Source organism: Natator depressus, chromosome 6 (assembly GCF_965152275.1).
Source record: "Natator depressus isolate rNatDep1 chromosome 6, rNatDep2.hap1, whole genome shotgun sequence".
NCBI lineage: Eukaryota > Metazoa > Chordata > Testudines > Cheloniidae > Natator > Natator depressus.
In genome coordinates this window covers 94,437,474-94,459,956 of record NC_134239.1, presented here as the reverse complement: position 1 = coordinate 94,459,956, position 22,483 = coordinate 94,437,474, and the positions used below count along the sequence as shown (strand labels likewise).

General features: G+C 39.2%; 1 protein-coding gene across 1 annotated transcript in view; it reads left to right on the top strand.

Annotated features, from left to right (window-relative positions):
- SEL1L (SEL1L adaptor subunit of SYVN1 ubiquitin ligase) overlaps positions 1-21,056 on the top strand; it is a 58,180-nt gene extending 37,124 nt beyond the window's left edge. The window contains exons 12-21 of the mRNA XM_074956071.1: positions 328-396; positions 1,160-1,237; positions 2,708-2,770; positions 4,485-4,572; positions 4,917-5,065; positions 7,124-7,289; positions 9,459-9,533; positions 11,527-11,699; positions 15,150-15,278; positions 16,671-21,056. Of these exons, the coding sequence (XP_074812172.1) occupies positions 328-396; positions 1,160-1,237; positions 2,708-2,770; positions 4,485-4,572; positions 4,917-5,065; positions 7,124-7,289; positions 9,459-9,533; positions 11,527-11,699; positions 15,150-15,278; positions 16,671-16,874 (1,194 nt within the window). The 3' untranslated portion in view covers positions 16,875-21,056. The remainder of the gene's footprint in view (positions 1-327; positions 397-1,159; positions 1,238-2,707; positions 2,771-4,484; positions 4,573-4,916; positions 5,066-7,123; positions 7,290-9,458; positions 9,534-11,526; positions 11,700-15,149; positions 15,279-16,670) is intronic.
- The last annotated feature ends 1,427 nt before the right edge of the window (positions 21,057-22,483 follow it).

Below are 22,483 nucleotides of genomic sequence, written 5' to 3'. Positions count from 1 at the left end.
CTCTCAAAATGGATTATGGAAAAAGAGCTGTAATTTTAGAGTGGATTTACCTTATGCAAATGCCTAGAGAATTCATCTTCTGAAACAGGTTAATATGAAGCTGCTTTGTAAATTGAAATTAATGGCATTATTTCTGACCCCTCGTGCTAACTCATGGCATGCCAAGGGATGTTCATCTTCATGTTGGAACCTTTACTGTACATCACAAGCAATATTTGGTAATATACCTGTTACCAGTGGAGTGTAATATAGAATCTACAAACACTATTTGTTTATGGAGAGGAAATGCTTTTATTGACTACAATACTTTTGGACTCTTTCTTACAGAGAGCATTTGAATACTTCAACCAAGCAGCTAATGCTGGTAACTCGCACGCCATGGCCTTTCTAGGAAAGGTAAGACACTAGTATTTCCAGAGCATGCAAATGTGGATGACTGTTTCATTGAGGGTTGCTGGGTATTCTCCTTTTTTTGAAAATCAGTATGATTATTTAGTTGTCTAATTAAAGACTTAAGCTCCTCAATTAGGCATTCACTTTAAAACAAAGCCCCTTTAGAGAGACAAGGAGGGTGAAGTAATCTCTTATTGGACCAACTTCTGTTGGTGAAAGAGAGACACTTTTGAGCTACACAGAGCTCTTCTTCAAGTCCTAATGCTTTAGAGGAAGGTGTAAGAAACTTCATAGTAATCATTGTTTTAGTAATACAAGAGTTCTAGTTCTGCGTTATTCGCTCCTAAGCCTTTCCAGCATATTCGGTCTATGTGTGTATGGTATACGCTACTGTTAATGGAGCAATATGGTAGCTCAACTTTTTCCAGAATGCCTTTTGATGAAATACAAAAGTTTCCAATAACAAAGCCTCCTAATCAACATCATCTAATTGGTTAAAGAGCAATTTCTTTTGATAGATGTGTTTTTCTTGTATTTTTAAAAGACCACTATTTAGCCTTAGTCTAAAAACACATCTTTTCTTATCTATACATGTTGTTGAAATTTGCACTAAATAGAAATTGTGTGTATATTTTCAATGACAGCCAATAAAAGAAATGGACATGAATTCCACATGGAAAGTTAGTCGAGGTTCTTCACTTCTCCCACTTAAAATTAAACTTTGCCCCTTACTTAATTAACTGTTAGTTCTGCTTTTGTCTCCTAGATGTATTCGGAAGGAAGTGATATCATACCCCAGAGCAATGAGACTGCTCTTCAGTATTTCAAGAAAGCTGCTGATATGGTATGTTTTTGGTGATATGGGTTTTTTTGTTTTGTTTTGTTGTATTTTTTTAATTGAGTTTAAAAAAAAAAAAAAAAAGGCCATATCTGCTGAAAGGTAGATCGTGATTGTTCACAAAAGTCTCCCTTTGACTTCATTTTTTGTAACTTAAATAGCTAAAAATTCATATGTAAAGTACTTTACAAACATAGACTATTTCATAAGACCTAAAATTAAGTTCCTGACCACAGTGCTTCATGGAGTTTGCTCAATGCAACAGGTGCAACAATTTTTTTTATGACCTGCAACTATTGCTTCTGGTTTAGATGTTTAAATCCCATCTCTAAATTTCCCCTGCAGTGTGTGTGTGTGTGTGTGTGTGTGTGTGTGTGTGTGTGTGGTCTTCACTTACTCTCCTAAATGGTTGTATAGCAAAGATATAAATTAAACTGACACTGTGTTCTACCATGGGCTGCAGTTTGTTTCTCTTGTCCATGCACCATATGCTTTCATTTATTTTGATAATATGCTCAGATTATTTTACTGAGTTTTAAATACGAAAGAAGCTTGAGCATTTAAAATTTTTATTTTATGGGAAGATTAGCTTGAGGCAGAAGTAGCCTTCTGGGAAGGAAATACAGTGCATGTATAAAATGTGGTGAGAGTGAAGTTCTTTGGGTTTTGGGATAAAGTACTAGTACTTTTCTTACTCTTCCATGCCCTGCAAGATAACAACTAAGATTAGCAACTTGATTACTGCTTGAATTTGTCTAGATACCTGGGGTGAGATTCTCACCCCCTTTCCAGACCTTTTATACCACTCCAGCACTTTTTACCCAGCGTAACAGGATCCTAACAGCCCTGGTAGGGGGAGATTCCCCCCCAGTACATACACTGTGAAAGACAGTTGTGTAAAGCTGCCTTCAGAGGAACACTCACAAGTCCTGGTGTATGGAGGTGGATGTCGGGGCAGAGCCATAGCATGCAGTGCGGTAGAGATTCTAGGCAGTGCGGCATGCCATAAATTGACCATTCCAGAGAGGTTGTCATAATTTAGGGCCCCAAGGCTATTTGCTACACCACAGGTCCCTCGAGCGCTCGGAACAGCCCAGACTCAGCTTTCAGCCACCTGTGTGCTCCTATCTTAGTGCCACCTCCCCTTAGGGACTGCAAGTTCTGTGCTGTCTCTCTGAGAGTCACAGCATAGGTTCTCACTTCAGGTGTTGGGTACATCCTAATTTTCTACTGAAATCAATTGAGTGGTAACAGAATAAGGGTAGCACAATAGGCGCCAAGGAGAGGCTAGCACCATAGGTCTTAAATAGGGACAGTGGCATTTTAAAGAGTTTATGAAAATCTGTTAATCTTCAACAGTAGTTATCCTAGAGGATATTAAAGGACATATTAAAGACTTTGGTAAAACTTGTAGCCAGGTCTTCCCCCCCCCACCTTTTTTTTTTTTTCCTCCTTAAGTGTTTTTTCCTTTGTCAGGGTAATCCAGTTGGACAGAGTGGGCTAGGAATGGCTTATCTGTATGGAAGAGGAGTTCCAGTGGTAAGTCTGAATAGTATCTTTTCAGTCCTGATCACCGTGTGGAAAAACCAGTCAATTTCTAAAATACCTGGTTGGTAGAAGAGAGGTATAATAATCTTATTTGCTGATTTTTTCCTTCATAGGTAATCAATTTTTAGTTGCTCAAATCCTATGGATATAAGTCGTGAAAGTAAAACTCCAGTACTGAGAAACATAATACCCTGATATTTTCAAATAGCTTGAACAGCCAGTGCCCATTAAAGATGTTACTAGTCACAGGACTGAAATAATTCTTAAAATACAAAACCTACTATAAAATACTTCTAAAATCCAGCTTTATTTTGTCTTGCAATTAGACATAGCTCTGAACTATTCCTGTTTATTTCTTAGTTCAAGGACACGCAAGTCTGTACATAGATTTTTATGGAAATCTGCAGGGACAAATGCTTATATCACTTGCTTTGCTAGTGATTCCATGTGCAAGATATACCTTCCTGGAGCTCTAGGTATTCAGCTCTGCAAACAGATAAATTCAAGGTGTCTGTAGTTGAGCTGAACTATTTCAAAGCTAAATAGTGCAGCTAAGAGCTTCTAGAGCTTTTTTCTCCTGAAACAGTACAACGTGTCCATTCCATGTAGCTAAACAAACTAATTATGTCTATGCACAGCACTGCAATCAGCCATTGTAGTATCAAAGCTTTATGGATACCCATCCTATAGCTACTGGCATAGGTTTTTGAAGCAGAGGTTTGTTGGAGAACCTGTAAAATATTTAGTGATTTCTTGGGTGTCCTAAAAGACTGAGTTAATAGCCCCATTTTCTACACTTGCACAGAAGTGCTAGAGAATAGTCTACTCTGAAGAGTACATAAAAATTATAGAAACATAGGGCTGGAATGGACTATGAGGGTCATCTAGTTGGGTCCTTCCTCAGTGCAGAGGACTGTAGTATACCTAGTCCACCCCAACAGGTGTTTGTCTATCTAGCCTGTTCTTAGAAACCTCCAGTGACAGGAATTCCAAAACTCCCTTGGAAGCCTAGTCCAGAACTTAACTACCCTTATAGTTAGAAAGTTTTTCCTAATACTTACTCTGCAGCAAGGGAGATTTAGATTAAGCAGAATACTTCTTGTCCTGCCTTCAGTTGACATAGAGAACGATTGATCCCCATCTTCTCCGTAACAGCTGTTAACAATTTGAAGACCATTATCAAGTTCCCCCTCACTCTTTTCTCAGGACTAAACATGCCCAGTTGTTTTAACTTTTCCTCATAGGTCAGGTTTTCTGAACCTTTTTGTAGCTCTCTGAACTCTGTCCAGTTTGTCCACATCTTTCCTAAAACATGGCTCCCAGAACTGGCCACATCCTCCAGCTGAAGCCTCACCAGTGCCAGGTAGAGCAGGACAGTTACCTCCCGTCTCTTACATGTAACACTCCTGTTAATACACCCCCCAAGAATGATGATAGCTTTTTTCACAGCTGCATCACGTTGTTGTCTTACTCAACAGAACTCTTCTTTGTGTTTTATATGTAACTCTTCTACATAGCTGGAGAAGAAGCATTAATTTATTTATTCTCCTGTTGTCAGCAAAAACATATAGACATTTATGGGCATATAATCCATTCTTGATGCACAGATACATGCATACAAGTCCATCCTCATTTTGATGAGGATATATCTCCTTAGTGTGCCACCTTGCTAGGCTCTATAATGACTCAAGCTGTCTTACTGCAGAATTATGAACTGGCATTAAAGTATTTCCAGAAGGCTGCAGAACAAGGCTGGGTAGATGGACAGCTTCAGCTGGGCTCCATGTATTACAGTAAGTGGCTTCAGAATGTTGTTGCATTACATATTCACTAGATGGCACTGGGACAGTAGGAGTGTGTTTAACATATGAGTCAGTACTGTATATTCATCAGAGGAATTTAGACCACCTAGCACAAAATATAGTAAAATAGTCTTCATGTTCCTTCAGTCTGAATACTTAGACCTTATCTGATGGCATTTTTCTTAACAAATTGCCTTCAGCTACTGTTTCTTAATTGTTTTAAATTAAAAACACAACTACTATATCCTTCATTTTGGTTGCAATTCTGCCTTTGTGGGTATTCATTTGCAATCTCTGAATAGTGTTGACCTCAGGCATGGCTTCTTTCTTTGTAGATGGCATTGGAGTGAAGAGAGACTATAAACAGGCTTTGAAATATTTTAATTTGGCCTCCCAGGGTGGTCATATTCTGGCTTTCTATAACCTGGCACAGATGCATGCCACTGGCACCGGGGTGATGCGCTCCTGTCATACTGCTGTTGAGGTGAGGCCCTCTCTTCATAAATTTACAACCCAGGCTAATTTGTAGAGCTGGTCAGGAATTTTTGATAGATTATTTTTGTGGAAAATGCTGATTTGTCAAAACAAAACTGTTCATAAGAAACAGTCGGTTTTGTTCTGAAAAAAATTGAAAATGTCTTGATGCTTCTGAAATAAAAATTCTAGGTTTTTTTTGTTTTGTTTTTGAAATTTTAAGATAATTAAAAAATAGGTCAAAATTGAAACAATGTTTCAATTGATTCCAACCAATTTTTTTTTTCCAGACCGTTTGTGAAAATCTTCAAGATTTTGACTTTGTCCCCATACAGGACAGGAAAATTTTCAAATTCTTAAATGTTCTTGGGACAGGAAAAGGGTTTCCCATCCAGTTCTAGTAATTTGTGAAACTGAGTGAAAGTTACTGACTGTGTAAGTAGGCTGCAACTCAGTTGAAATCAGTGGAATTGTACACTTCCCCCAGTCCCCACTGGTGTTGAATTTTTCCTGTTGAGTTTAGACCCTGTTTCACAGTATAACTTGATAAATGAACAAGCACCTATATATTCCATGGCAAGGTTCCTAGATTCTGTGGCACTCTGCAGTGGCATCTGGAAGTGTTGCAATAGCTTCACTTAAATTAGAAAGAAAAGAAAAAAAAAAGCAGGGGGGAGGATTTTTAATATGAAGGCAAATGATACAATCAAGATGGCAGTCCCTATTTATTTTGAAACTTGAATTCTCCAGCTGGGGAGGGCTTCAATATTATCTTTGTAATGGAGAGCTAGAAACTTTTTTTTTTTTTTTTTTTTTTTTAAAGCTGAGGTTCTGAAGTAATGTGGATTCTGCCACAGATTTTGTGGAATGTGTGGGCCTTGTGCACAAACATATGCAATACAGACAATTTTGAATACTAAGGTTTCAGAATAACAGCCGTGTTAGTCTCTATTTGCAAAAAGAAAAGGAGTACTTGTGGCACCTTAGAGACTAACCAATTTATTTGAGCATAAGCTTTCGTGAGCTACAGCTCACTTCATCGGATGCATACTGTGGAAAGTTTAGAAGATCTTATTATATACACACAAAGCATGAAAAAATACCTCCTCCCACCCCACTCTCCTGCTGGTAATAGCCTATCTAAAGTGATCACTCTCCTTACAACGTGTATGATAATCAAGTTGGGCCATTTCCAGCACAAATCCAGGGTTTAACAAGAACGTCGGGGGGGGGACGAGAAAACTGCTGAATTGGAATTCATTTGCAAATTGGATACAATTAACTTAGGCTTGAATAGAGACTGGGAGTGGCTTAGTCATTATGCAAGGTAGCCTATTTCCCCTTGTTTTTTCCTACCCCTCCCCCCCGACGTTCTTGTTAAACCCTGGTTTTGTGCTGGAAATGGCCCAACTTGATTATCATACACGTTGTAAGGAGAGTGATCACTTTAGATAAGCTATTACCAGCAGGAGAGTGGGGTGGGAGGAGGTATTTTTTCATGCTTTTTGTGTGTATATAATAAGATCTTCTATACTTTCCACAGTATGCATCCGATGAAGTGAGCTGTAGCTCACGAAAGCTTATGCTCAAATAAATTGGTTAGTCTCTAAGGTGCCACAAGTCCTCCTTTTCTTTTTGAATACTAAACAGCTCTTTCGTAAAAAGAAACAAGAAAACTGGTAACCTCGTTTTTCCTTGTGCTGTCTTGCCTGGGATATGTATTCACTTTTCTTGGGTTAGCCACTTATTCTTCACACTGGCTGAGGTATGGACCTCCTACAACAGAGACTGCCCTTTGGATCTAGAGTTATACTCGAAGAAACCTAGTGTTTTACTGGTTTGTTTTGAGGCTGTTGTATTCCTGGTGTACTTCCATTGTTAAGGATGTTCTATTAGACTATTAAGCCACTTAGGTCCTTCTGTGTTTCTTCCTGTTTCCAGAACCCTTATTGTCCATTTAAATAAACTGTTTCAAAGGCTATCTAAGACATACCTCTTCATATCCTTTAAACAGTAAACTTCTGAAGAAGCTTCTGATAACTGTGTGTTCTTCTTTTTTTTCCTACAGTTATTTAAGAATGTATGTGAACGAGGGCGCTGGTCTGAGAGACTCATGACTGCCTACACTAGCTATAAAGATGGTGATTCAAATGCTGCTGTGGTTCAATATCTCCTGTTGGCAGAACAAGGCTACGAAGTGGCACAGAGCAATGCTGCCTTCATACTTGATCAGAGTAAGAGGCTATGCTAGCTTGTGTCAAAAAGTAGCTCACTGTGGATTAGCAGTAACTGTCCATTTAACATGCAATGCATCATCAAGCAAGGCATACCTAGGATTAAATAGCTGGTCTGAACTAATAAGGTTTCTTGGACAGCAAGAATTCTCCCCCATCCTGACTGCCTCCTATATTCAGAAGTTATCGATTCTGTTTCTCTTGCCCTGTAAGGATATTTTTCTGGTCTGAGTGTTAATGAACATTTTGAAGTCAGACATACCTGTGTTACAGAAGGAGAGGTTGGGAGAGTGAGGCCTAGAGCTTTACTTCTTAGTGAAGAGTTGTTACCCTTTTATTCTTGGCTAGAAAGCATGACAAATAGTTAGCTGGGCAGCTGAGCTCTTTCGTTAGACTTGAAAGAACTGCTTAGTAATTAAATCAAGCTTCACTAAAAATGGGTGACCAAAGTAAAGTGAGTGACAATACAGCAGAGTTATCAGAACATATTGGAAGTAGAGTGACACATGGTTTTTAAAAAAAAATCTAGACATTTATCAGAAAAATGCTGGGTTCCTGCACAAAGTTTTGTGCGGATCTCAAAAATACAACTGCTGAGCTTTGTGTGATTACCTTACTAAGTCAACCTATTGACTGCTAGTAGACTTCATAGTTTTGTTTTGAATGATGCTAAAAGGTGCCACGCTGAGCACCGTGATGGCTTCGATAGCCAAAAGGTTTACAACAGTGGCAGGGTATTTTTGGAAGCTTGTTCTGTCAGTATGTCTCAGTCTTGATCCTGAAGACATCACCTGTAAGAGTAAGAGGACAAGTTTCCGTGGACTCTGAGACTGCCATTTGTGGTGTCACTCTTAGGAAGTGATCACATGTCCATTGGGGACTAGACTGACACAAATGCATTTTACATAGGGTATCAATTGCTGCCATATAATATTTAAAATTTGAAACCAATACTTTAGAATTGAAAGAATTTTAAATGGAATATTAATCTCTTGACCCATGCGGCACTTCCACAGCCATCCCTATATGTGTGACACTGTGTCAATAAAAGCCTAAAACTTCCACATGTTTCTGAAATGGATTCTAGCACTGCACACAGTGGGTAATTTTTCTTAACTACTTAGATCTTATCTCTTCAACCATGCTTGGAGGTTACACGCTTTTGAAACCTGTACTCCGAGTTAAAATAACTAAAATTGTTCAACTCCTGTGTTCAGAAACTGCTTTTTAAGGCCGGATTTTCAAATCTGGCCAGCTTTCATTGAAAACAGGAGTTTTCGAGTGCTGAGCTCTTGGGGGGGAAAAAACCTGTTCACTGTATTAGATGCCTACATGGGAGCTAAAATTGTGATAATCTGGCCTCATTAAAGATGTTAAGTACGCTGAAAAATCTGGCTACTAAAAATTTTGGGCTGTATCACAAACTATTCCAGCTCCCGTTAGAGTAACAGTAGCTGTTATCTTCAGCACAAATTGTCTACAAGAGAAATAAACGTTATATTGTACCATATCATATATGTTTTCTAACTTATAATCCCTTCTGCAAAGGAATGGTATAGTGCTACTATTGCAGGGATCGGCAACCTTTAGCACACGGCCCACCAGGATAAACCCTCTGGCGGGCCGGGCCTGTTTGTTTACCTGCCGCGTCCGCAGGTTTGGCTGATTGCAGCTCCCACTGGCTGCGATTTGCCGTTCCAGGCCAATGGGGGCTGCGGGAAGCGGCGCGGGCCGAGGGATATGCTAGCCGCTGCCCAAGTTCCCCAAGGACTGAACTGGCCATGCGTGTAACTTAGAGCAGGCTGCTCTAAATTCCCTAGATTTCTCTAGCTGGAGTAATGTTGTGCCGTATGTGGATTGCCCCTTTGTACTTTTGGTCCACTTGGGAACCTAGAAAAGGGTATAGAATGGGAGGCATAAAGGTAGCTACACCAGCTTTACACCACCCAAAATTCTGTCCCCTTTGCACCACAAGTGGAGCACAGAGAAGAAAGAACCAAAGGTCAGAATCTGACCCATGATCTCTGAGGCACAGCCATTTAATCCAGCTCAGCAAAGGTTTTTGTAAATGGTGAACATGGACACTGACGTGCACATAATCAGGAAGACAGTATGGAGGTTCTGTGCCCTGTTCCTGCTTGACTTAATTACTTCCTTTTTTTCCTGCAGAAGAGGCCAGCATAGTAGGAGAGAATGAGACTTATCCCCAAGCCTTGCTGCATTGGAATAGAGCAGCCTCCCAAGGTAAGTCACAGTTCAATGATGACAATTTCACTTTGAGCACCTGGTCTAGTTTCTTATCTACAGGATATTAACTTTACTAAGTAGGTTACTCTCTCCTTTCGAATAAAACAAGTGTAGTATCGACAGACGGTTATTTTCTGGGTCATTCCTTGACTGAAGTATTCTGCTGTCTGTCCAGGACTTACTCTTTATCCAGTTTTCAATATGAGAATTGGCTCACATACTACTTGAGTCTTCTGGGGATTAGACGAGATTCAGTGACTTTCAGCTCTGCAGTCTTACACTTGCTGCCTACCTTATAGGCTTTCCTACTAGCATGGCTACTGCTCCCAGTGATTTCCCTTCTAAATCACTACTTTGAAGGATTTATAATTACTATGACAATAATCAGACAGTTTTTGTAGTCTGTTTCAAATCTGTTTAATAGGCCTTGATTTGAGTGCAAACAATAGCTCACTGGTTTGGAGCCCATCTCTTGGGGGTCATGTTTTCCTGTGACTCAAAGAACAGATCTGTTTTTCAGAAAGCTGTTTTGCTGGCCACTGGCCAAGATTAAAGTAAGTCCTGGTGCTGTTTACAGAGAGACTGGGTAAGAAGGAAAAAGTCAAATGTTTAAGATTCTTTCAGATGGCACATCCTTCCAAGCATATGTTGGTTTAACTATCTCTGAACTGATCCTTGAAAGACATAATTTAATGATCTAAGCGCTGACACTGAACTACGTAGGCTCACTGGAATTCCAGATTTAAATCCCTTCAGGCTTGATTCAGCCTTTCATCCTTCTAAGCTAGAGTGCCATGCAGTTAACTGTGATGATGATCTCTGGAATGGGTCCTTATAAACTGAGGCTCTGCACACTGTAGCCACTGACTGTCCCATGGCTCCTTTCATAAAAGTAGAGGTTTACCTGTGTGTGGTTAGGAAACTTTCCTCACCACATCAGGTATGCTCTGTAGTGCTTACCTGGTGCCCTTCAACCCAGAGATAGGTATATTTCAGTGGTATCAGAGAGACAAGGTGGGTGAGGTAAATATCTTTTATTGAACCGACTTCTGTTGGTGAGAGAGACCAGCTTTCGATCTCCAGTAAAAGATATTACCTCACCCACTGTGTCTCTCCAATATCCTGGGACTGACACAGCTACAATTACACTGCATATGGTGATATCTTAGTTTGCAGTGCACAAGGCATCTAGGCCACAGTAGATGCAGCTAGGTTGATGAAAGAATTCCATTGACTTGGGTAGCAGCTCTGGGAGAGGTGCATTTATTACAGCAATGGAAAAACCCCTTGTGTTGCTGTAGGAAGTGTCTACGTTACAGTGGTACAGCAGTGTAGCTGCACCTGTGCTGCCATAGCGTTTATATTGTAGACATACCAAAAGCCTTTGGGCATGTGGCACAGATCTACAGTGTTGGCTCCAACAAAACATTGGAAACATGGAAAAATTGATGTATGAAAAGGACTAACACACCAACCCATTTGACAATTATTTTTTGAAAAAGCTAAAACTGTAAAAGTGTCTCTTTTCTGAGCAGGTGAGGGTGGGAGTATATTTTTAAATTAGCCAATATAAGGACATTGTAAGGTAAAAATATGTAAGGTAAAAAATTAGCAAATAAAATAGTAGCCAAACCATTATGCAGGACACCCAAACATATATTTTATAGATTTCCCAGAGGCTTCAGTCAATCTTAAACTGCAGTTATTTTGCTAATACTGCTGTGAATATGGAACCCTTCATTATTTTATTACTTTGAACACTTACATGAAAGCAGGACAGCTCAGCTGGTGATGCTCTTATGAACACCTTGGGAATAAGATTCTGTTTTCATTGTGCAAGAAGAAAAATAAAGCAAATGATACGATGTACAAGACATATTGAAACAAAATGCTTTTCTAGAAATCATCAGTGCATCTTAAAATGAAACTAGAAGAACACCTTGCACATCTCACTCGTCTCTTACACTTGTACTGCCTTTCCTCTAATTAGGTTACACTGTTGCTAGAATTAAGCTTGGAGATTACCATTTCTATGGCTTTGGTACCGATGTTGATTATGAAACTGCATTTATTCACTACCGACTGGCATCAGAGCAACAGCATAGTGCCCAAGCCATGTTTAACCTGGGATACATGCATGAGAAAGGACTGGGCATCAAACAGGTGAGCACAGCTTGATATAAGTAATTAGTTTTATTCAAAGTATTATTTATTAATAAATATATTTGTATTGTAGTAATCCCTAGAAGCCCCAACTGAGACTGGTCCCTGCTGTGGTAGGCACTATATACAAGCCTAAATAGGATGTAAATAGACTGACAAAGGGTGGACAGCAGGAAATATCATTATCTCTGTTTTGGAGTTGGGGAACTGAGGCACAGAGAAGAGTGACTTTCCCCAAAGTTGCAAGATGTCTGTGGCAGAGACAGGAATTGAACCCAAATCTCCTGGGCTAACACTTCCAAAGAAGAATATATGTACATATAAGAACTGCTCAGAACTCTCATACATTATTATAGGGGCATTTAGTAGCAACCTGTCTCTGTGTTGCCTATTACTTTCCATCTAGAAAGGATTCTTGAGATCTTTTTATTTATTTATTTATCTCTCACCTCCTTTGCAGCAGGTCTTTGAAATCCAGCATACACTCAGGCAAATGTGCTTTGGTTTTTTGGTTTTTCTTTTGTTTTGTACCCCCCATCCCCAATTAAAGTCATTCAAATTTTCTCAGGAAGAAAACTTTTTTAAAAAAAATTTCTATTTCTCTTCTCTTTCTTGGGTTCCTCAGAAAACTTTTGGCAGCATGCCAAGATAATTCATCATGAAAATGCTGGACCCCTGCTGTTGCCAAAACAGCAGCAGACAATATACAGAACACCTGGATGGCAAGGAGCCAGGCCACGGACCCAGCACATGTCCTTAACAGTCCTGTCTCCCACTGTGGGAACATTACGTGGGGTAGGGGGGAAAGAAAGGAACCAAGCCAGAGCTCCCCCTAATCCACTTCTTGGAACTAGCACATGGCTCCATAGACCCGTAACCCTCTCTCCAAAAAATCCCCCCCCCCCCTTTGATGGCAGCCTTCTCCTGTTGTGAGCTAGTGTGATTAGTCCTATAACTCAAACAATAGAAGTCTTTGATGCAATGCTGAAGATTCGGAGTTCAAACTGTGATGATGGGAGAGGGGGTGGAGTGCAGATTGTTCCAGATATAAAAAAATTTTTTATCTTAACGTACGCACAAAAAGCCAGGAAATTGCATGTAAAAAACTTATTTAGGTTGGCAAGTCAAGCCACTGAAAGTTATGAAATGCCAGATTTGTGATTGCTATGCTATCTTCATTTTGCCACCTTATGTGTATGTATTATGTATCTTTAATTGCATGGTAGTATACTGATTTTCCACAGAACCTCTTCCCTATTCAATGCATAGGTTGGTTTCACAAGGAGGCAGAATTATGGTTGCAATAGGCAATCGTAAATCTCTCACTTCATAATTTTAGAGTATTTGCGTTTGAAACTTTAATATTCTCTTAATGTGTGTGGGGGGGTGTATGTTATAATAATAATAGGCAGAGCAGGTAGCAACTCCTCTTATGAAAGTGGCCCAACATTTCCCATTAGAAGACCCTGTTTTCAGTTGCTTGTAACTTTTTGCTAAACTGTAACTGTTTGGGAAAAAATTTTGCATGCTGGGTGTCTACCTCAGGCTGAATACTTCGTGGAAGATTTCAGCCAAATGGGTCAGCAAGAATGAGTCTAGGAAAATGTTTTTGCTCATTTTAAAAAAATCACACAATCTTTTTTCTTTGAAAAGCTTTCGTGTCCCCATGCTTTGGAACAGGGACTTGAAATTAGAAATGTACCTTTTGCCATCTCCATGAAAATCTATTCAAATTTGGCAATATTATAAGCCTTTCAAAAATCATTACTATGGGCTCTGTAGAGTTATTAAATTTTACCATCTAAAATTTCCAAAAATTGCATAGGCAGCCTTAATTCTGGCATTACCTAAAATTTGATTGCTTGGCTTTGCAACCTTAGTGTTCTTTTAACAATCTTTATTTGCCCCTGGGGGGGCAGGAGGGGGAGAGTATGTGTGGGGGGAGAGGGAATTTCAGGCAGCTTCTTAAGTATTAAAGAAAATACAGATCACTACTCACATTAAAGAATTATAATAGGAAATTAGAAATAAGACTCTTTCAATTAAGAAAACACAGCAATTTACAAAGTTTAAAGGAAAGCCCAAGTTTGTGTTTACAGTAAGTAAGGATATGAACATACCCTGTTTTCATTTTCACTAGTTAGTCAACTCATGCTTTTTAATTTAAACAAGTGCTTCCAGACTTCAATAGTTCTCGATTTTTGAAGTGTTTGTAAAAATAAATAAAAAAATGGTGTTAACATCAATATTTCTAGAATTTGTCCCAAATGAGATGCTTGATTATGGATTTAAAAACAGAAGTTTTTCAAGGGATGGAGAATGGATTGAGAAGAACTATTTTTACTGCATTGGTTTAATATTTGAGAAAAATGAGTTTACCATGTTGTATTAGCTTCTTTCTAAAAAAGACTCTCTTGATTGGGGGGGGGGCTGCTTTTAACAAGTACTGGGTATCGTTAATGTTCAAAATTGAGTTTGCACCTAACAAATTTATAGCAAATATTTTGTGTAAGGAACATTCTCCTTCATAAAATAGCAGAAAGAAATGGAAATACAAAATGCGTATAAAATCGTGTATAAACTGAACACAACAGCTGTGATTCTAACTAAAAGCACTAACAAACTTTATGGCTAACTTCATTTCCCTTATTACTGCTAGTATAGCACAAGTGTGAAAAGGGAAGTGTTCTCTATCACCTTGAACAAAAAGCTTGCTAGGGGAGATTTCTAAGGAATTCTCTCAACCTTTCTTTCTTTTATTGAAATAAAACAACCAACAATAAAATAGCTAATATAACCTATCAGCACAAGGTGTATATAAGATGGTTTTCTGTATTTCTTAAAATTCCAATATAAATTAAGGCTTTGTCATGTAGCAGCAAGCAGAAAGATTATGGAGTCACTTGGTAGCATCTGCATAGTTAGGGTTGCATTCCAAAATGCATTCAATGAAGCCTAAAATACTGGGGCTTGGTTGGTTGATATTCTCTAATGTATTTGGCCAGTCTGCTATAAGGAGTGTCTGCAGAAGGGTGTTTTAGGATGAAGGCTCCCCTACTGCTTTGCAAAGTTCTGTGTGTGTATTAAAATATATTGATTGAACAGCCACTCTTACATCAATTTCGACAGTTTTACTCACACAGCATGTGAGTATGGATGTGGATGCAAATACATGGCCCGAAACAGAAGGAGGTGGGGTAGAACAGATCTTAATGAAATAAAGTTGGCCACAAAACAATTCTTCCTTTGAAAAGGCTTTTTTTTTTTTTTTTTTTTTTTTTTTTTTTAATGAATGGGCATTATTGGCTCTTATCTGGCAAACAGGCAAAGTATAAAAATTCCTTTTGGTATTGGAAGCTCTTGGCCCTGAAGTAACTGCCAGCTTAAATACCTTAATTTTGTTTGTATTTCTTTGGAAATAGATTTCAGTGTATTATGTATTAATTACAGGATATTCACCTTGCAAAACGCTTCTATGACATGGCAGCTGAAGCCAGCCCAGATGCTCAAGTTCCTGTCTTCCTAGCACTCTGTAAACTCGGGATTGTCTACTCCTTGCAGTATGTACGAGAAACCAATGTAAGTAATGCAGACACTTAAGAGTGATGGCAAGGAATCTTTATTCCTAACTCTGGAACCTCCTTAGAAGTGGAAGCAAAGCATCACATCCCCACCCCAAACTCCGTACCTTTTAGGATAAGCTTTTCTGCACTGTCTTGTTTTCTTCTATGTCTCCAAAAAAATGGAAAACAATGCCTTTCCTACCTCTGCAGTTGCAGGAAATTGTGTGGGATATACTCATTTTATCCTAATAATTAATCCCCCAATCAGTGTTCTAGACGCTGTGCTAATACTCCCTTCAAGAGAACTTTCCTCGCCCAAAACTTGGTAACTTATGTGGGCAGGTTTCCCCAGAATTAACCTTACCATCCCAGGAACAGCATGCCAGTGTTTATTTGCTTTCCTTCCTTGTGGCTTGATCATACTGTATTTGCACTCCCTTATACGCAACCATAACAATTCCACCCCACCCCAGTCAGAAACTATTATCAATACGATTATGGTGCTGTTCTCTCAACAGGGTCTCCACATAGTGCTTAGTGATGGGCATTAAAGAAATGTTTGTCTGGGTACTTATATGGCCCCCATCACCATATTATCTGACTGCCTCAGATGTTCATTAATTTAATGTATTCCCTCAACACCCCTAAGGTCAGGACACCCAAAGGGTGAGAGCAATGATAATACCCATTTTGCAGAAAGGGAGCTGAGGCACAGAGATTAATTGATTTGCTGATGGTCAAACAGGAAGTCTGGGCAGAGTAGGAGGCCTAGATTCAGTTCCCTTAAACCTGGTTCAGTGCCATAAGCATAAGACCATCATCCCCTTCTCTCTGTTTCTCCACTTCTGGTTTCTACTTCTGCACTTTTGTTCAGGACATTTGGCAGGCTCCAGCAAATGAAAAGAAAAAAATAATAAAACTTCAGCATTCATCAGAAAATAAGCAAATGATACCTGAACTACTGCAAAATTCTTTTCCTGTAGTTTTCGTGCAGATGTTAAGTCTTGAGCTCCAAGGAAGAAAATGCGATAGAAAAAAAACTTCAGTCTGAAGGAGGAGCAGAACAGTTTCTACTTGTTAATGTGGCAGCATGGGTTATTCTTGCCTCAGGCTTAAGACTGGTGGGTTAAAGGCTTTGCTCACATGAAAGATATGTAACCACATAAGAAGAAGTTGCAGGTGTTCATTTTATAGTGCATAGCATTTCCTGTTGTAGCTGTTGAAACGGGAGCTTGATTTTGGTTAATCTGTAATGACAAATATTGGTACTGGTGTATTAAAAGAAAACTGCTAAAAATAAAACATGCAGGTGGTTTCCCCAGAATTAAAGATGTCTGAAACTGCTATGACATTTCTGACTCATGCAGCCAGAAGAACATAATGGTGAGTTGTTTGTTTTGGTTTTTAGGTCAGAGAGATATTGTCACATCTTGACATGGACCAGCTGTTGGGACCTGAGTGGGACCTTTACCTTATGACTATCATCGCTTTGCTCCTAGGAACAGTTATAGCTTACAGACAGAGGCAACATCAAGCTATCCCCAGACTGGCAGGGCTGCGGCCAGCTGTGCCGCAACAAGAACCTCCACCAGAACATCAGCCGCCACAATAGCAGCAACCGGAATCTCAATGAAAAGAACTGTATTCTCCAGCAGAAACTATTTTCATTGTGATTTAGAACAGATCAATGGTCCTTTCCCTTCAAAAGAGGCTCAAAGAAGCATAAAATTCTGAAAGCTGCTTAGAATGATGCCTTTTTTCAGGGATAAGTAACTTTTTCTAGACTGATTTGAATGTTATTTCAGTGCCAATGGAATAACACAATGGCTTTTTTCGTGAAACACAAATGTGCTACTACAAAAGTGATGCCTGCTATATCCAATTTCTCTTTATTCAAAGTCCTTTTTCATCATCTCTTAAAGTGTGTGGAAAACATTGGCTAACAGGAGCTGACCCATGTAGAAAGAAAAAAATGTTGGAAGGCTGAAAACGTGAACTCTGCTCTTCTGAGTAAAAAAGAGATCCTCTAGAACTGAGAGAATTTTTTTTTCTTGTCTGCATCCCAAGTATTCCTACAGACCTTATTTTAATTATTCTTTAATTATTTTAATTATTCGCCGTTCACGTAGTCTCATTATTTGCCTTTGATGTTTTGACCTGAATGTTTCCATTCAGAAGAAGCAAAAACAAAAGCAAAATCTGTAACTAGTGAGAAAATTTCTTGTTCTTTGTGATTTGCACTTTTGGGGTTTTGTTTTTTCCTTGCAGCATACATTTTTGCTAATGGCCAATCTCTATTCCAGAAGGCAAATAGGGATAGATTGCATTTGTAAAATAAAAGAATGATTTAAAAAATCCTCCACAGAATGTCCTCCACAAACATTTGGAAAAGTGGTGAATATTTTCTTGTAGCCTCTGTGCAACTTGTGGGATTTCTTAGCACAAGAGCAAAAAGGCAATTTGTTAGTCTTCCTGCTTTATTTTTTTATTCTTGTCTCTCTAGTAAGGAGAGAATGGTTAACCGTAGAATGCAGCAAGAATTAGTATTAAGAAAAGACTTTGATGGGGGGACATAGCCGGAAGCCTTCTCAGCTCAGTTATAGGCAGACTATTTTTCTAGTGTTTCTTTTATTAAAAGGTGGGACTCTCATGTTTCTCCAGCTAGTCTTACAACTTCAGCAATCCAGTCAGTAAGTACAATGGAAATGACCTGTATCACAAGGTCTTTATGCAGCTAAAATCTACATATCTTGCTACATACATAGTGGGTGCAGCAGAGAATCTGCCTCTATCTGCTGAGCACATCTAAATGAAGGGGGTACAAAGGGGTGAATTCCAGCTCCCTACTATTGGAGCTGGATTTTCATCAGCATTGCTGCACTTCAGAGCAGCCTAAGAACTGCTCGGAAATGTGCCGGCTGGTAACAGCCCCTCACTGGAACACAGGAGCATCTAGAGTGGAGGTGGTCCTAATGGATTATGGCTCCTTCATGTCACCAGAGCAGTGCAAAGGTGCCACCCTGGGGTAGAGAATCTGACCTATAAACTCAAGGTTCTTGTTTTGTAAAATTCTTGATAGTTGTTTTAAGTGATCATAACCATTTGGAAGCTAAATGCACGAAGTAAATATGGGAGAATAGCTTTCGGGGGGAAGAAGGCAGAAATCTGTATTCCTTTTTCTCAGTAGCAGATATGGATATTTGTTTCCAAATTAATGCTATACCCTGTGGATACACTATTTTAAAGCAAAATGAAATTTCAATATTCAAGACTCTGATGCTTCCTCTAGATCGTACATTGTGCATTTAAAGAGTTAACTGCTTCCTTTTTAAAGGCTTTTGTTCAGTAGATCAGCATCTAAGAAAGAACCAGCCTGTATGAAAAGGCTTCGAAACTGAGATCGTTTTGTACATAATGTATTATAAAGAGTTGAATGGGCAAGGTCTCTTTGCAGTTAACTCATTGCATTTTGGGAGAAGGGTTAAATATTCTTTTCTGGAAGCTAATGTTTTTTGTGGCTGACTGCAGTATTATGAATGCAGAAAAAACTTTTAGATACTCCAAGAGCGTGGAGTCAGAATCTCACTAGGTCTTCATGGGAGTTGCATTCTGAGGCAGGAGGATGTTTCAATTCTGTTTGAGAGGGAACAGTATTGAATTTCTACATGGTCTGATTAAAATGTATAGCAGTCCAGTACCTGCATTATTTAAAAAAAAAAATTCAGTGAACTTCCAGACCTTTTCCCTCTGCAGTATTTTACCTCTTCCCTTGATTTTGTAGATCTCTCTAGCTCAGCATGAGGTAGTTAAAGGCTGGATGGAAAACATTTTCCAATTCACCACCACTGAATGCATTGTATATCCATAATCTAATAGAGCTAAATTCTAATGGCTTAATCCTAGCTATGTGGTTTATAACAGCAGTCTTTCGTAGCTGGCTTTGCACATAGCTGACACATTTTACATTAAAGAAATCAACAGAAGGAAATATATCATCAAAACATTTTTTCATTTTATAGAATTGCCTTTTGAGAAGTACAACATAAGCAATAAGGAAGTTTTCCCCACTGTTGACCATCGCTTAATCTTGTCAAATGGCATCCATTTGAATAAAGTGATAATAGCAGAAACTAGTTAATATGAATAACATCAAACTAACTCAGGGATTAAAGAAATATGAGTAAATTTTCTAAGTCCGCTGCCTACAAGGTGGTTCAGTTTTTCTGACAATCCCTTACTGTTCTGCTCCAAACTTTGCAGCATATTTTTGCTTCTTACAAAAATAAGACTTAGTAATATTGAATTATTTCAGGTTGTGCACACAGTTTATCAACCAGTTCTTTCAATTTCCTAAGTAAGTAGGAGTGGGTTTTTAATTATCTTGCTGGTATTTGTTTTTATAGAGCATCTTTTCATTTTTAGTGGCACACCTTGTCTTTCTAGTTGTGTGCAAGAGCAATTTGAAGGGGGATTGGGTTTAAAATAAAATTCAGTTGATCACTTGGTGTGGCAGTTCATTCAAATTCTGTTTCTAATTCAATGAAGTTATGTTGCTAAAGTTGTGTATGCACCTGCCTAACTCTGAAGGCTAATATGCGAGTTCTGACTACTTCACCACTGGGAAGTTAGGTAACTTCAGTCAGAAATAAGTGATAATTTGAGATTGTACTTGGTTAAAAATCTACTGACCCTAAATTCTGCTTGGTTTATTTTCTTTATTCTGGAAGCTTGAATGAGAACAGGGTTTCTGAATGTGAACCATAGTGTGTTTTGAGGGTTAAATAATTTTATAGCCGCCCCCCCACACACACACACACACACACACACACGGCAGTGTTTTAAGTGCAAACTTTACCTATGTAATCTTCCCAGTGCTTACTGTACTGAACAGTAGAGTACCCAAATGCCATCAGTGGGAGTTCTACATGTGGAAAGAAATTAGGAAGATGAAGATCTGAGGAGACAATTTTATTCCAGTGACCTCAAATCACTAACCTTATGTACCTATCAACTTAAAAATGTTGCTTGTAATTTGAAAACAAAACTCTTAAAATAGTTGATTTAACTGCCAAGTTGAGAATTTAGGATTCTGTCATGTACCTTTTTCCTTGGTGATGTTTGTCCAAGGGTCTGCTTACATCAGTTGTCATTATTCATTTGTTTGGAAATATTTCACCCTATGACTAATAATTTTAAATGGGGAATAAGTAGCGGAAGAAAGGAGCTTGTGTTAATATAAATGTCCTTAATCATTTTTTCAAAACATAAAAGTGAAACTTTTTCCATGAGACTTTGGTTGTTGTGATAAACTTGCTGAAGTAAAACTCATCAACCTGTCTTTCCGTGTGACTTTTCAAGAAGGTTAAATGTATTGTCAGAGCATTTATAGTGTTCAAAAATATTATGTACCAATCCTGTTGCCATCAATATACCAATTAAGTTTGGCACATTGTTATTACAGGGGAAAGCTCAACTTCACCAACTCTTTCCTTTTTAAATAAGCAACCATAAGATGATATTTATGTTTGGGTTCCAGAAAATATTCACAAATATACAACAAGGAAAAGGCTTAGTATGACTTGATAATTACTACAAGTACGTAAAGGCAAGCAAGGGCTACTGGCAAAAGTCCTTTTTGTCTTTATCAGCTGCAGCTGTTAAGAGGGTATTATAGGGATTTTTAAAATTTATTTTGTATTTAAGGAAATTCAGTATAAAGGCTGGTAAAGTGTAATATAATTGTGTAAACAAATTATGTTAATAGAAAGATGTACAGATTCATTTTGTACTGTGTCTTTAATCCTGTGAAATAAAGTTACACCTCTGTATGCTGTAAGATACTTTGGTTCTGATAACAAACTGTTCTAACCATAGGCTAAAACTATATATAAAGTCCTGCTTCTTTGTATTTTAATTCCAAATGCTGTCCTGAACACACACAGGCATTGCATCTGCTAATTCAGGGAGGCAGAGTTGGTAAGGCACTGGGAATTGGGAAACCAGGGTTGTAATGCCAGATCTGCACAAGTACCATATACCAAGTCTATGGCATATTGCTTAATTTCTGTACCTCCATTTTCCAATATTTAAAATGGCTATAATGCTTGTTGCAGACATGGAGCTGCTATGTAACACTGATCTGTAATTGTATGTAACTGTGTTTGACCTGGTCAGTGAATTAGATTCTTCTTTGAGTGGATGCAGCCATGTATTCCACTTAGGTATGTGCATGCTGGAGTCAGAGAATGTGCCTAGCAGTACCGGGGAGGGGGATGCTCCTATTTGATGGCTGTAGCCCCACCCCTGACTATATGCAACCCCAGCGTCTCTCAGTTCCTTCTTATTGCCCATAGCTGGAGTCGGAACTCTGCAGTTTTCAACTTCACAATCCTCTATTCAGTGACTTTTTTTTTTTCTAGTTGTATATAGTTTATTAGTACCCCAGTATAGTGTGTGTTAGACTTTGTGTTACTTGTAGTTAAAACGTCGGGGGGGGGGGGGATTCCCAGTAACGATCCCCACATGCGGTGCGTGGTGTAACTAGGCAAAGCCCATGTCAAGAGCAGTGTTCAATTTGTAGATCGTTCACTAAACAGACTCAAGTGGCAAGAGATCTTTGTCTGAAGCAGCACCTGCTCAAACAGGCCATGCAGCCTACTTCAGCATTGAGGCCTTAGTCACATTGTAGGTAGCCCTTGGGTTCGAAGAGTGCTCCCGCTTTGCATCCTGGAGTTGGCACCTCTCTGAAGAGATGGAGGAGTCATTCCCCATCGAGTGCTCTGAGGAAAATTTCACATAAGGCCAACCGAGGCCACTCCAGGTCCTGTGGGGACTCGTCTCTCTCCTCCAGAAGGAGAGTAGATTAGCACCGCGTGAATGCCAGTGTGCATGATGGAAGAGGTCCCGTCAACCTCTTCCCACCACCACGCAGGGAGCTGTGCTGTTGACATCGGTTCCAGCCTGGGGGTATCCATTGAGTCTGGTACCGACAAGACCAATGCCAGCACCAACTGCTATCACCCCAGTGGTGCAGGAGCAGACCTCCTCTGCCTTTCTGTCCCAACCTCTCCCTCAGTCCAGGACTTTGCCAGGGCTGTATCTTTTATAGCCCCTTTGGCTGAACCTATGGGTCTGTCAGCACTGCACCCCATACTCAGTGGAAATGGGGCCAGTACCAGAGTCGGCACAGAGGACTTCCTTGGTACTAGGAACTTCTCCGGT